Genomic DNA, 16,290 nt, shown 5'->3' with positions numbered 1-16,290 from the left:
ATTAAGCAAAATATCTTGAGTTTTATAATAAATAAACTTTCCTCCCATTAGTCTTGAGAGGCCCTTGGTTTCGGAAAAGGAGGGAGAGGGGATTTTTTTTTTATTATTATTATACTTTAAGTTCTGGGACATATGTGCAGAACGTGCAGATTTGTTACATAGGTATACACATGCCATGGTGGTTTACTGCACCCATCAACCCATCATCTACATTAGGTATTTCTCTTAATGCTATCCCTCCCCTATCCTTCCACCCCTTGACAGGCCCCGGTATGTGAAGTTTGGGGGAGAGGATATTCTTATCCTAATACAAATACATAAAGGATAAAGGGGGAAAGGATAAGGCCAGGGATGGAATGTGTATGACAGGTGTTTGAATACTTCAATATTATGAGCCACTTCAATATTTTTTATGGAAACGACGCAGGAAAATTGGGCTAAATAAATCATACCTATTTTGTGCTATCTTAGGCCTCTGTATATAGAGAACTCTAAGCAGAAATGCAGTATACTTTACAGTCTATAGTTTCTATACTACTAATTGACTTTGTTTAAAGTTGCTTAGAAAAATTAACATTTACTGGATATTTTTAGAAAACAATTCAAGTAAGAAATACCCTGTTAGGAGAATGAAAAAGACAAGCTACAGACAGGGAGAAAATATTTGCAAACCACACGTCTGACATAGGACTTGTATCTATCATAGATAAACGACTCTCAAAACTCAATAGTAAAAAAAAAAAATTTGAAAATAGGCAAAAGATATGAAGTGGCATTTCACGGAGGAGGATGTACAGATGACAAGAATATGAAAAGATTTTCAACATCATTAGCTATTAGACAAAACAAAAAAACAAAAAACCCACAATGTTATATCACCGCATGCCATGGTAATGACTACGCTAAAAAATCGCGATAACACCAGTACTGGCAAGAATGTGAATAAACTGCCTCACTTATGTTGCTGGTAAGAATGTAAAATGGTACAGCCACATTTTAAAAACTATGTACTTGCCATATGACTGAGAAATTGCATTTAGGCATTTATCCCAAAGAAATGAAAATATGCTCGTGCAAAAACCTGTACATGACTGTTAATAGCAACTATATTCCTAATAACCCTAAACTGGAAACAACCCAAATGCCCTTCGAAGGGTAAATGGTTAAACAAACTGTGGTACATCAATACCAAAGGGTCCTACACAGCAATAACAAGGAAAATGAATTATTGATGTGAGCAACAACTTAGGAAGGTTCTCCGTAGAATTTTACTGAGTGAAAAAAAATAGTAAAAGGTTACATACTGCATTCTATTTACATAATATTCTTAGATTAACAAAATTAGAGAGATGGAGAAAAGATTAGTGGCTTCCAGGAGTTAGGGATGGGGAAGAAAAGGGATGAACATGCCTATAAAGGGATAGCATCAGGCATGGGCTGATGAACTGTTCTGTATCTTGTGTGCAGTGATAGTTATCAAAGCTACACAAAGGTGATGAAATTGCATGGAATGACACACACACACACACAAATGTGTGCTTATAAATGAGTGACTTTGGAATCTGTGGACTGTACCAATGTCAATTTGCTCCTGGTTTTGATTGTGTACAACAGTCATGGTATATCCCTATACATTTTTTTTTGGAAACTTTATGAAAATCTAAAATTATTTCAAAATAAAAAGTTTTTAAAAATTTAAGATTTCAGTGTCACAAAATACAATTTTATTAGACTACACACACAGACAATTCAAGACCAGATCATTATAGGGGGCAATGAGAGTAGAGAGAGCATAGTCTTTTGAGTTACAGCAGGATTGGCCTCCATTTGTAAGAGTCATGTGACCCAGGCAAATAATTTACCCTCTGTTTCCATATCTGAAAATGGATATAATGGCATACACCTTACACTTTGGTTCCAAGGACTGCATGAATTAATGTAAATACAGTTAACATGTTTGCATTAAATAAATACTTGAGATGCAACAAAACATAGTGGGAAAGGAAGGGCTTTAGATTTTGAAAGTCCCTGTTTATTATCTCAGGGTGACATGGATAATAAAATTTTCAGAGTTAGGTTCTCTTCATCTATAAAAATGGAACTATACTTAAATATGAAGACTAAATGAGCCAATATGGGTAAAAGACCCAGCACAGGAAACATGTAATAAGTTGTAGTTATTAGTGATATGAATGAAATTAAAACTTAAAAATATGTTCTCTCCTAGGATTCTTAAAGATTAAAAATCTTAAATTAGGTTTTTTAAAAATTTGGTCTATTTAGGCATAATTTTTGTACAGTAAAACTCACACTTTCATATTGTACAGTTTGATATTTTGACAAATGTTTACAGTTTTATTCCCTTAGTGTCTTTTGAAGAAACAAGTTTGTAATTTTGATGAAATCAAATTATTCACATATTTTTCTTTTCTAAATGGTAGTTTATTTTGTTGTTATTGTTCCACTAAATCTTTTACTAACCCAAGGTAAAAAAAACAAAACAAAACAAAAAAACCCACAAAAACAAACTTTCAATGTTTTTGTTTAGAAGTTTTATAATTTTAGCTCTTGTATTTAGGTCTATGATTCATTTTAAATTAACTTTTTGTAGTGAGGTAAGGGTTGAGGATTTTATTTTTATATACGGATATCCAATTGTTATATTGCCATTTGTTGCAAAGACTATACTTTCCAGTTAAGTTATCTTGGTGCTTTTGCCAAAAATTAATTGACCATATGTATGTGAGTTTATTCTTTGACTCTTTATTCTGTTCCATCAATCTATATATCTGTCTTTGTGCCAATACCCCTTTGTTTTGATTATTTTCTAAACTGCTTAAAAGCCAATTTTAAAATTAAGTAATATGAATCCTCTTTGTTCTTTTCTCTCAAAATTGTTTTTGATTTTCTGTATGTATTTTAGAATATACTTGTCAACTTCTGCAAAAAAATTTGAAGCCTGCTGGGGTTTTATTAGAATTGCTTTGTAGGTAGAGATCAATTTGACAATAATTAACTTTGGAGCAATACTGAGTCTTTTAATCCATGGACACAGTTCATTGCTCTACTAAAATCTTTAATTTCTCTCAGTAATGTTTTATATTTTTCAGTGAACAAATCTTGTACACATTTGTTAGATTTATCCCTAAGTTTTTAATGTTTTTATGCTATTGTAAATAATTTTTAAATATTTTAGTTCCTAGTTTTTCATTGCCAGTATACCAAAATATATTTTTGTATATTGGCCTTATATCTTGTGAATTTCCTAGGACTTCATTATTAATTCTTGTAGCTTTTGGTAGATTCCTTGGGATTTTTTTATATATGTAATTATATCATCTGTGAATAAAGGCAGTTCCATGTCTTTTCTAATATATGTGCCTTTTATTTCCTTTTCTTGCTTTACTGCAATGGCTAAGACCTTCAGTACAGATTAGAATAAAATGGTAAGAATTGATATTGCCTTGTTCCTGATTTAAGGAGAAAGTCTTTCACCAATACGATGTTAGCTACAGGTTTTACTTCGATCCTTTTTATCAGGATGAGGAAGTTTCTTTGTTTTTGCTATTTTGTTGAGAATTTTTACATCAAATACTATTGAATTTTATCAAATACTTTTTCACATTCTGTTGATATATGTTTTGTTTTGTTCTGTTAATTGGGTGAATTATATTGATTTTTCAGGATGTTGAACCAATTTTGTATTCCCAGGATAAGTCTCACTTAGTCATGATGTATTATACTTTATATGATGCTGGATTCAATTTGCTAATATTTTTTCACATCTATGAACATGGATTTTTAAATTTTCTGTTTATTGTGGTAAAATATACGTAAAACAAAACTTACCGTTTAAACCATTTTTAAGTGTAGAGCTCAGTGGCATTAAATATATTCACATTGTTGTACAACCATTACCACTATCCATTTCCAGATTTTTTTCATCATTCCAAACTGAAACTGCACACATTAAACAACTCCTCATTCCCTTCCCACTGTTCTATATTGTCTTTATGAATTTTCATTATTCTAGTACCTCAAGTAGAATCATGTATGTATTCACTTTTGCCTGGCTTATTTCACTCAGCATAATGTTTTTAAGGTTCATCCATGCTGTAGCATGTATTTCCTTATTTGTTATTACCTTCTTAACTCAGAACTATATCAGGACAAAACAAAACCCATGATAACAAGCAGTTAGGCACTTTAAAACATTTACTTTTAAAATCAGAATAACACAGTTTATTTACTCACATATATTCCTGTTTGTTACCAGATATTTTCAGCAAACAGACATCTTTAAGCATCTTCATCTGCTTTTATCAAACCTTCAAGTGGCTCCTGCTGCTGTTGACAATCACAGCAGCCTGTTGGGGGTAAAGTATGGGGAGAGAAAAAAATAATGTATTCCTCAAAATTCAGAAATAATGAAACACTTGAGTGGGTAAAATGTGCATGTATATGGCATCAATGAAGGCCAAATAGTGATATAATTTCCATACGTGCTTTAAAATGAAGAATAATGTAAGCACATCACATATTTATTGTTAGTCAATTATATATTATTTAAAACTATCAAATTCTCGATTTTATGGAATAGCTATTAAATTGATGAAGATGATCCTTAAAAATATGACGTTTTAAACACACATGATCATTTAAAAACATAATTAAGCATTTAATATGGTAAAAAATTTCATAAAATCAGAAGTGTTATTGACCCAATATAATTATTCTGAAGAAGAGAACAAAATGATTTAATCATGTGTATAAATGTCTTTCTCCCCAGTCCCCAGAAAACCCTCTCAATTCAACAGATACCTTTAGAGTGGCTCCTATTAGAAGTTTGTAAGGGATACAAAGATGTGTTACCTGGTCCTTGCTTTCAAGCAATACATCTTGTGTAGGGGACGCTGATATGTACATCTATGTAGTAGGGGAAGCAGTGGGAGAAAGGGGGTACTGAAGATACTGAAGACTTCAGAAAGGAAATAGTAAGTGATCATTTTAGATAACTGAGGTAGAATTTAACCAATACAAATAAAGATGAATAGGTGGTGGTGGTGGGAAGAAAGGTAGATGGAGGGAACAGAATAAACTACATAGAAAAGCAGCAAGTATAGCGCATCTCCAGGGAAATAATTAGAGCAATGCATTTCCAAGGAGGTAGGGTACAGGTATGCAGTGAAAGGTAAAAGTGAGAAAAATGGGCTGGAGTCAGATTGAGAGGGTCTTGGATATAGCATTAAAGGTTTTAATTTTTAGTATGTGTGTATATAGGAGAAATTGAAGGTGAGAATATGCCCAAAGTTGCCCGATGGAAGACGACTGTGCTTCCCTATGAAGAATGGATTTCAGGGTGAGACAGTCCAGACACGTCAGAAGTCTGTATTATACTTTAAGGTCTGAATAATTTTTCCCCATCTTGAAATATGAGAAAATAAACCCAAGCATAAAGAATCCTAATGAAATTTTTAAAATTCTATTTTTTTAAACATGACATCAATATGGCTCCCTTTAGGCATGCACAGGTTAAGATTCTAGAGTTCAATCACTTCAGCTTTTTTTTTTTTCTTTTGCAGACAGAGTCTCCCTCTGTTACCCAGGCTGGAGTGCAGTGGTGTGATCTCAGTTCACTGCAACCTCTGCCTCCTGGGTTCAAACAATTCTCCTGTCTGAGCCTCCCGAGTAGCTGGGACTACAGGCGCATGCTATTTTTTTTGTATTTTAGTAGAGATGAGGGTTTCACTGTGTTGCCCAGGCTAGTCTTGAACTCCTGAGTTCAGGCAGTCCACCCGCCTTGGCCTCCCAAAGTGCTGGGATTACAAGCATGAGCCACTGCGCCTGTCCCACTTCAGCTTTTAAGGAAATGGGAATTCAGAGAAGTGAAGGGACTTGATCCTAGTTATACTCTTCTGTCAGAAGTAGAACCCAAAATAGGATAAAGATCTTTAGATTCTGGGTTCAGTCTTTCTTCCACATTATCTGACATTCAATAATAATATATATTTGCTTGGTAGTCATCTTTAAAGAGTCTCAGTTTAATTGGGAAGAAAAGAATTACTTATTTTCCTTTCCAAAGGAAGTGTTTTAACCATCAAGTATTAAAATTAACCATTTTTTCTAGGAAAGTCCTGAAGGAATTTGTTTTCATTAATAGAAAAAATATATGTAGTTATAACAACTGTAAATAAATGTGCTTGAAAATTTGAAGATGACTGAATAACAAATTCTTTCATATTTATATTGTCCTGAATTTTTATTTTTTTATTAGCAAAGTAAAAGAGAAATTGCAGACTCATATGATAGTCACAGATTCTTTTTTTTTTTTTCTTTTTTTTTTGAGACGGAGTCTCATTCTGTCACCCAGGCTGGAGTGCAGTGGCACGATCTCGGCTCACTGCAAGCTCCGCCTCCTGGGTTCACACCATTCTCCTGCCTCAGCCTCCCCGGTAGCTGGGACTACAGGCACCCGCCACCACGCCTGGCTAACTTTTTGTATTTTTAGTAGAGACGGGGTTTCATCGTGTTAGCCAGGATGGTCTCGATCTCCTGACCTCGTGATCCGCCCACCTCGGTCTCCCAAAATGCTGGGATTACAGGCGTGAGCCACCATGCCTGGCCCGTCACAGATTCTTAAAACAATAAAGATAAAATTAATTGGTTCATGTTATATGTAGCTGTAATCATTTTTTCTTTATAGCAAAGAAATGCTACTAAAGAGAGCAGAGATTTATATAAAAATGGAAGGTGTATACCTACCCACTAGTGGCTTACAATCAAATAGTATTTGGAGCACTTGAAAAAGACATGTTATTCCATATTGAAAGCAAACTTAATGTTATCCCTTTAATTATATATAAATTAATTCATATATAATTTATCTTATAAATTTAGCCTATATATACTAATTCATTTATACATACAAAAATGTACATAATTAAAAATAAGTATATGCATTTTCAGTATGAAAAAAATCATTTGAGAGGAGAAAAAATGTAGAGAAATACCACATAGAGTAGTACTATAATAAGTAAGTGAGTTTGGAATTCTTAAGTCTGTGAGTACGGACACAAAAATTACTGAAATTTTTAATCCTTTTTATTTACTGAGGATTATTTTGGAAAACAAGATGATTCCAACTTGGCAAAAAAAAGCAATGTTCCAAAATAATCAGTAGATATGATTTCATCATATCTACTGATATGGTGAAATTTTCACCAGAAAATTATGAATGTGATTGGATAAGTATTGGGTATACTGGATTTGGTTAGATTATAGAAGGTCTTAATGTTCAAGCTAAAGCATGGTGACTCCATTCTAAAATGTATGCTAGAGACAATTCAGATTCATTTAAAATGTATGAGACATAAAAATGCCATAAGGAAAAATCTGTTTTTAGAAGACTCTACTGGGTTGTGACCATGACATAAGACCCTTCCTTGGTACCTAATTAGTGAACAATAACTCTCAGTCATAATAATCATATTAATTAGGAGAACTGTGTTTTCATCCTGGCTATGCTACTCATGAGCATAAACAACTCTACTTCTCTGAATCTCAGTTTACTAACATGTGAAATGGGAAGGTTAAATTAGATAATCCCAAGGAGTCATTTCAGGTTAAAAATTCCTGAAATTCATGTTGATCCAGATCCCAAGGAATGATGTCAGTGCGTAAGCAGTGTTTTCATCCCAACTCCCCGACTCCACAAAGAATAAAGCTAAATCAATTGTTCACGGTCCAGTTTGGATGTAATTATTTTGATCCAGTCTTTACTTAATTTTAAAAATTACAAAACATAAAAAAAACAAAATTTTCCCTAAGTGGTTCAATGCAGAACACTTGGGAAGTTAAGCATATATATATATAATATTTTACAATGCAATTACATATTGACAAATTCAATGAAAAAGTAGACCATCTAAATATTTTAAGAGATTAAACTTCACATTCTCTGCAACTAGAAAAACAATAAGCTACTGCATATCAGTACATGACATTCAAATATATTTTAAAGTATACTTCCCCCTCTTAAAATGGCAGTGAGTATACATTAGTGCAACCACAAAGCACTTGTAAACTTTTTTCTGTTCAACATCATCCATGTCCATTAGAACAAATTCTGTTTGGCTGGCTCCAAGGCCTTTCTTGGGCCTGAACTTTTCATGTTTTTCTGTGTTAACAGTTACAGCCTTTATCCATAACCACAGCCATCCATCCAGAAATGCCCACCGTCTGAGGTTGGGAGAGCTGGTGGTATGTAGCTGAATTTGAAGAACTGTTTTACCTTTCTAAAATAAGAACATGGATTTGATTCAAAGATTGGAGACATAACTGTATACCATAAACAGATTTTTACTTATCACTTTTTAGGCAAGAATTTTTGCTAAACTGAGTAAGAAAGAGTCAGGCCACTGGCAGTTTTAGTGTGATTTGTGAGTGCTCTCTCTGCCTCTCTGGAGCCCCTAGTGTCAGGTAAGGGAGATAAGAAAGGACGCATGTCAGAATTGGCTGACTTCGTATCTATCTGCCTTGCTTTTAAAATACCAATGAAAGGCTAATGTTTAACAAAACATGCTTTATAAAAGGATCTATACAGCTGAGTTTTAATCAAATAAGTTGTAGTTCTTAATATATTACAACTCTTGAGAGCTAGCAACATATCTGGCTTGTAATAGACTATGTAACAAGGCAAATGTTCTTCTCTTTTTTCATCAAGATAAGGTGTGTGGCTGTCAGAGGAAGTCATTAGCATGTGCAGTGGAGTGCTAACCAATTAACACAGATCTAATGAGACGGCACTGACAGAAAGCAGCCTCTTTTCTTGAAATTCAAACATCATCTCAACTTGATTTTTTTTATCTTTCTGACAAGAAAAAGTACACCTTCCTTCAACACTAGGGAAACTCAAAATGTTTATTCATTAATTTCCATTCACCTCCCTTTAATTTACAATATGTACACTTTAACAATGACAGAAAAGTGAATTATCAAACTTCAATTATAAATACTGACATAACAGGTTAAATGTATTTCTTAAGCACTACGTATGTGTTCTTCCACATTCCTATCATCTACTTCAGATCTGAAATGCTGGCTCCCTCCTGGTACTCCTCCTCTAAGCAGGCTCTTCAGCATAGAATAGCAACTCAAAGGCCAAACCTTCTTGCCCAAGGTGAAAGTGGTCAGGCTTCGATTCTTCTTTAGAAAATGCTGTGCGGGGTCTCATTGGATGGCCTTGTGAGATCCGACCAGATCACTTTTGGACAAAAAGAGGAGTCAAAGAGAACTTGGGTTTCCAGAAAAAAATAAAGTGCTGCCCCCTATAAATCAGTCTCTGTGGAATAGGTGTCTTCCTAAAGAGGTAGAAATAATAGGGGGTATGTGTTGCAGATGCCCATATTTCAATAATACTGAACACTGTATCTTTAAGGGTTGCATCTTTAGGGGTTTAAAATGGACTGACTCCACTCATCTCTCTGATTTTTTCATAAGTAAGCCAGAACACCATTGACCAAGGGGTCTGAAAGATTAACCAAAGAAGTTAGTGCATATTTCAAAGCAATTATAAATAGTCTACATATGTGCATACATATATTTGAATGACAAAGTCATTTTGCATCCACTTAGGCTGAAAACAAATATTTTGGTATTTCACCTTTGTAAAGGGCTTTATAATTTACAAAGCATTTTTATGTCTTATTTTTCACAGATTTCTCTAAACAACATGTTACAATAGAAAGGAAAGATATTAATATCCCTGATTTTCAGATGAGACCACTGAAGCTTAGCAGTCAAATGCCTGTTGGCATGTTGTAGAGCTAGACCACAGGCTTCTGTTTTCCATTCTGAGAGTTCTTTTTGTTGAACCATTACTGGCTAAAGGGCTGGGACTCAAGATGCCTGAATTCTAGGCAGGCTTTTCTATATCTAGTTTGTATATGGAGCATAAAAATAAGTCACTTTAGAACTTGAAAGTGAGGAAGATGAAAGATTATCCTTGGAGATTTAGGTCATAAAACCAACACCTGATGTCTCACAACATTTATATAAAAATTCACATTAAATAGAGAAAAGCCCTTCCAGTTCAGAAAGGCTTGTCTTTAACTTGAATGAAGGTATAGTTACATCTAAAGGAATTATAAAAGAATAAGGGTTAGAAGAAGACATAAATGCTAAAGATGTAAACAGTAAAGACACAGAGGGAAATCACAGGGTAAACACTGGAACACAGAAAGAGTGCCTTGGATCTAATAATTCCTGTCTAATTCAGTTCTAATCAAAATTGAACAGAGAGTAGCTCTATCATTCTAGAGTAGATAAATAAGCTTAAGCAATTAGAAAATAAAATGTATTTGGTTTTGTTTGTAAAGCAATGTTTATCTCATATTTGTTTGGAAATACTGAGCATGTTATATTAGTAAACTGAGAATTCACTAAATAGTGGATTCAGGAGAGTATATCTTGGTTATTTAAAGGTATGATGACATAGATGAAATAAGGAATATAAAGCTATGATGATACCATATTCTTGTAACAAAAATGAAGTAAACCAATATAACTGGAGTTGGATGAAGAAGGTAGAGGTCTTAGTTAAGAACCCCTATGCAATCATTCTTAATTGCTGTGGTAATCAATCTTCTTCATGTTAATGACATTATAGCAACAAAATCCATAGGCAAATGAAATAAGTACTAACCAGGGACTGAACAAAGCAAGGTCATAGTACCTCTACCCAGTAGAAGGGATCAGGATAGAGTTTAGCTGGATTTTGAATAGAGTTTTTAAAGAGTGGGAGATCATATAGCCAAAGAATGTGGGTGGTATATAAATGGGATTTACCAAGCCTCTGTACAGGAGTAGCACATGTGGGCACTATGTTTGCTTGCTGATTTTCTCACTGATACAGCTATGAGCATTGCAAATAATCCAAGTGTCTATGAACCCATATTGTTTCTTTTGGTCTATCTTTTGCCATAAGGCTGGAGAAAAACCAGAAGCAGGGTCCCTTTTCATGCCTGCTACTGTGGAGCTGAACACATAAGAGCTCTCTTGGGTTGATTAAGTTTACAAATAAGCTCTTCCTGTTCTGACTCTGTGTTAAGAAAGTAACCTTCTAATTATTACTTGAGGACCCATATAGCTTGAATTTAGGAAAAAACACATTGGCCAGAGGACTTGAACATCTAGATCACTTGCCAAATGTGTTGTGCAGTGTGAATGAGCCAACTATTGTGGCCTGATCATCAGTGTCAATGAGATCAGCTGAGTCGAATCTGTATTTTCAAGGCCAATTTACTTGGAAATGCTCATGAATTAGGTTTCTGTGCTCTGGGTCATGCACTGTGGCAAGTCAACCAGGCAGTGACTTTCTGGTGATCTTTGGTGGTTAGCCAGCCTTTCTTTAAATATCCCTCCACTGCTAGGAATATCTCTTCAATTTTAAAACTTCTGTAGCTAGCTGCAGGATGTTGAGCAAATCAGTATATTTATTAGTAAGGAGCATAGGGTTTTGAGTGGAACAGACCTGAGGTCAATTCCCATCTCTGCCACATACTAGCTACATGAACTTGGGCAAGCTGCTTATACTCTGAGCCATGATTTTCTTACCTGAAAAATGAGGATAATACTGCTTGTTTTGCTAGGTTCTTATACAGTTTTAAAAAGTAATGTATGTAGAGCTTTGCGAGTATTAAGTACTCTTTTTTCCTTATTTATACTTCCTGAGTCATATGTATAAAGACAAAGGATTAAACAAAGTGGTCCCATCCTTTGTACTTAAATATTCTACCTACCCCTCATCCCTCCTGACCCTGATTTTGTGTTTCTGCAGTGGTCTCACTCATCCTCCTAGTTTCCTGCATTAGAAACACAGGAAGTCCCATTCGCTTTTTTCTGTCCCTCACCTTCTACATATAATCAGTTACTAAGTCCTATGGAGTTAACCATAAATGTCCCTAAAATTTATCTTCTCTCCATTTCTACAGTCATCTAACTGGTTAGATCATTGCTAAAACTTCCTTTCTTATATCCTAGCTTTCAATGCATCTACTATACGACTTCCAAAGTAATCTTGCTGTCAAACCAACCTTAGCACATTGCTCCCGGGCTTAAGCAGGTGCTCCATAGAATTCATCTAAACTACTAGGCTTGGCCCACAAGATTCTTCCCAACTTGGTCCGTAAGTACTTCTCTAGCCTTATCTCCTACCACCTCCCCTATGAGGACCTATTCTTCAACCAGACTGAATTTTCTGTAGTTCTTCAAACATAACAGGCCTACACATGACATGATGCCTATGCTTATGTTGCACCCTTAATATTTGTCTTGACGAATGCCTATTGATGCCTCAAAGCCCAGATCAAATATCAGCTCTGTGAAGCCTCTTGCGACTTCCCAAATATGGTCATAGCCATTTCTACTCCACTATCTGTGTTCCCACAGAGTACTGTTCATACCACTGGTAAAGGAAGAATACAACCTCCTTAATAAGGCTGTGTTATTGGGTGTCAGGTCGCCTGGGTTTGATGCCCTGAACCACTCACCTGGCCAAGCTATTTAGACTTTTGATGCTTTTTGTTTCCTTCTCTATAAAAGAGGGATATGATAGTAACCCGCTGCACAGATTGTTGGGAGAATTCAACGAGTTAAGCCATGAAAATGATTAGCACAGTGTTGGCCATATACCAAGTGATTCAGTAGTATTTATTTAGTAATTTTTATTATTTCTGTAATATTAACTACTTACATGTTTAACTTCTACATCTCATTGTAAGCTCCTTCAGTGCAAAGACTATGTTATTCCTCAGTGTTACCAGCACTTATAACAGTGCCTGGTTTATGCAGGCCAAATCAAAATTTACCTTTCCAGTAAGAAACAACCACAGTTTTGACATAATTTCAAGGTATAATCAAAACCACCAAAATAACATCTCAAACTCTGGTATACTTTTATCAGGTATTGCCAAGGGCTTTGGCTATTACTTTCATATTAATACACAAATACCTACTATTCCTTGATGATATCATTTATTATCAACATTTCAATTACCATCTATATGTGGAAAATGCTCAAATCTAAACCTCCATCCCTGTATTCTCTCCTAAGACCTAGACCAATATATTCAGTTTGTCATCTAGACATCTCTGCTTGGATGTCCTACGGGTATCCAAAATTTCATAGGTCTTAAACTAACCTTATTTTACCCCTAAATCTTTCCTGCAAATGATCCCCGTTTTAGGAAATTACATCATCATCCTCAGTTGCTCAGAGCAGGAATCTGGGAATAAAGTCTGACTTTTCCTTATCTTCTCCAACCATTCTCCCATCCCCATCCAATCAGTCATGTTTCTATTCCCTTTCTACCTCCTAAACATGTTTTTAATCCATCTTCTATTCCCACTGTCTTACTCTTGTCCAAGCCACCATTATCTCTCATGTATCACTACTCCTGGCCTTTTCCCAATCCACACGACAGGCAGAACAAATTTTCTAAAAATGCATATTTCTTCAAACCGGTGCCCATTATTCTTCTGGCTCATATGGTCCTTCCCAGTGTGGTGTCTGCCTCTCTGTGGTCTCACCCTTTGACTCTCTCCATGAGGTCTCTGTGGCTTGGCCTGCTAGGTTTCCTTGAACTCACCCTGCTCTCTGTCCACTCCACCTGTCCCTCTATAGAGAATGTTTTTTTTCCTGCCCTCTTTACCTGGCTAAGTCCTACTCATTTTGCAAATCTAAATTCAAAAGTCCATTCTCCAGGGAGGTTTTCTTAATTGCCAGCTTAGGCTGTACTTATTTGCTATGTATTTCTATAGCACTATGCACTCTTCCCATAACATTTATCACTTATAGTTTCTTATTCAAAGCTGAGACCTCAGTACACGGCTTTGCATGATGTAGGCACTCAATTAAAAAGATACATATAATATTACATTATATATAATTGTATTATAATATATTGTGTTAATTTTTGATTGCTTAAATTTCTACACCTATAACTCACCCATTCTTTCAAATGTTTTAACTTACAAAAAACATCAGCACTTTGTTTTTATTATATTTGCTATATTACTTAAACAAGTCTAATTCTACATTATAGAATTAGAATTCTATATTTTATTTGCTATATTGCTTAAACAAGTCTATCTAATTCTATATCTTAGTTCACTGCAATGAAAAATAACATCTAAACCAAATAAAAATGATATAATGTTTTCTTACTAAGCAGAGTTTTGTGGTAATAAATATTAATGGGTAATGTAACATTTGCTATCAAAGTAACTAATTTTTTTGAAACAGTAATTTTTTTTTTGTAGGCGAGGTCTCTAGTGTAAAATCTGTATATATATTCCAAAGTATTGTATTAAAATATGACTAAATGAAATACTAAAAATTTTATATTACAGAAAATCTATTTACTGGCTTTATAACAAGACTATCAACTTATCCGTTAATGGATGTAATGTATTTTACCTTACTCTACCACAGAAGGCAAGATAACTCTGAGGAGAAGTGAAAGGAAATAAAGAAGATTTAAAAAAGAAAGAAAGGACCTTGATTTGGGGGGCAGGGCCATGCTTCAAACCAGAAGAGAAAAGGGAAAATGCTTATAAATTAAAAGTAATTTAAGTACAAAGAAAAAAAAAACAAAGGAAGTAAACCTAACTTTACCATTCTCAGCCAAGATGGTAAAAAGCCTTTATATAGACTCATGAATCCTTCACCTTGAACAGCCTGAATCAAGCAGTCAGTTGATGATTTATACAAAAGTCCCCTACAAAGGAAACAAGATCCTTTTGTTAATTTTTTTCTGTGTAAAAAAAATATATATATACATAAAAATTGTCTAAGGAATCTTATAAAAATTAAATGTTGGCCGGGTGCGGTGGCTTACGCCTGTAATCCCAGCACTTTGGGAGGCCGAGGCAGGTGGATCATGAGGTCAGGAGATGGAGATCATCCTGGCTAACACAGTGAAACCCCGTCTCTACTGAAAAAATACAAAAAATTAGCCGGGCATGGTGGTGGGCACGTGTAGTCCCAGCTACTCAGAAGGCTGAGGCAGGAGAATGGCTTGAACCTGGGAGGCGGAGCTTGCAGTGAGCGGGAGATCATGCCACTGCACTCCAGCCTGAGAGACAGAGACTCCATCTTAAAAAAAAAAAAAAAAAAAATTTCTGCTAGTTTAGAAAAATATTTGTGGTTCTACAGATACAGATAACTTGTTTTGATCTTAAAGATATTTTCAAGGTTAACTCTTCTGATTCATGCCACCCTTGGTCTTATACTTAGAATTCACTCTATCTTTTCTCTTCCAGAGAGAACATACTATTTCATATCAAATCAGATTCTCCATGTTACCTACTCAAGTCATAAGCGTCTGAAGAAAGTGCTCTGTAAATTCTCAGCAGAATATGCTTTCAACAATTCTTTAAAAACAATAAAGTCATAATAAAAACCTTGTGTCTAAATAATATGATTGTTAATTAGCTTATCTCCCCAAATGCATGTCACTTTTTCATCAAAGAGCAGGTAATTGCATAAAAATAATGCTCTCAATTTTCTCAAAAAACACACAAATACATTTCTATCAATTAAAAGGCAGAGATGCATCTTTAAAAAACAATGGTATTACAGACATTCAAGCACATGGATACGGAAGACTTTTTACCTACCTTCCTTGTTTATCTCGTGGTTGATTCATTATTCTGCTTTTGATGACATCGGCTGGTGTTCCCAGAATAGAAGCTACCAGTCCAGAACATAAACTATAAATACAAATAAATGAAATTGAAAGATGATATGTAGTAGTTTCTAGCTTAGGAAAGGGAATGTGGTATTCAGAAAGAATCTAATACTAAATATATTCTTATAAGCTTCATAATGCTCTTTTTGCTTAAAATTAATGCTAAATTAATTAAAGAGGTAGAAAAAAAACAAAAAGAATGTCAGTCAACAAACAGGCATTGTGCACCTGCTGGTGCCAAGCATTCTTCTAGGCAGTGAACAAGACAGGTAAGACCCTGCCGTTGAGGAGCTTATACTTCACTTGGGAAAAGGCAGAAGTGAAGTAAATAATCTCAGAAGCTGACAAAAGCTATGAAAAAAACATGGGGAAGTGTGACAGGGAGCAACTGGGTGACAGGCAGTCACGGAAAGCTCCTGGGGTGACAGCAGAACTGAGTAGTTACAAAGGACACATCTATATGAAGACCTGAAGGAAGAATGTTACAAGAAGATAGAACAGTACATGCAAAAGCCCCAAGTCAGTAATACACTTGGAGTGG

At 34.9% G+C, this 16,290-nt stretch overlaps 2 protein-coding genes and 1 long non-coding RNA gene across 3 annotated transcripts in view; 1 reads left to right on the top strand and 2 right to left on the bottom strand.

Annotated features, from left to right (window-relative positions):
• Positions 1–6,597, bottom strand: part of TDRD6 (tudor domain containing 6) — a 22,967-nt gene extending 16,370 nt beyond the window's left edge. The window contains exon 1 of the mRNA XM_054557599.2: positions 4,255–6,597. The gene's annotated coding sequence lies outside the window, so the exon portion shown is untranslated. The remainder of the gene's footprint in view (positions 1–4,254) is intronic.
• Positions 1–12,380, top strand: part of LOC134761519 (uncharacterized) — a 14,377-nt gene extending 1,997 nt beyond the window's left edge. The window contains exon 3 of the long non-coding RNA XR_010140219.1: positions 12,040–12,380. This is a non-coding gene — a long non-coding RNA (uncharacterized LOC134761519). The remainder of the gene's footprint in view (positions 1–12,039) is intronic.
• Positions 7,762–16,290, bottom strand: part of SLC25A27 (solute carrier family 25 member 27) — a gene marked incomplete at its 5' end in the record, with an annotated part of 25,100 nt that continues 16,571 nt past the window's right edge. The window contains 3 exon segments of the mRNA NM_001133621.1: positions 7,762–9,262; positions 14,675–14,777; positions 15,679–15,771. Coding sequence (NP_001127093.1) covers positions 9,260–9,262; positions 14,675–14,777; positions 15,679–15,771 — 199 coding nt within the window. The 3' untranslated portion in view covers positions 7,762–9,259.

Source organism: Pongo abelii, chromosome 5 (assembly GCF_028885655.2).
Source record: "Pongo abelii isolate AG06213 chromosome 5, NHGRI_mPonAbe1-v2.0_pri, whole genome shotgun sequence".
Lineage (NCBI taxonomy): Eukaryota > Metazoa > Chordata > Mammalia > Primates > Hominidae > Pongo > Pongo abelii.
Note: the sequence above shows the minus strand (reverse complement) of the source record. Positions and strands in the feature narration are given on the sequence as shown.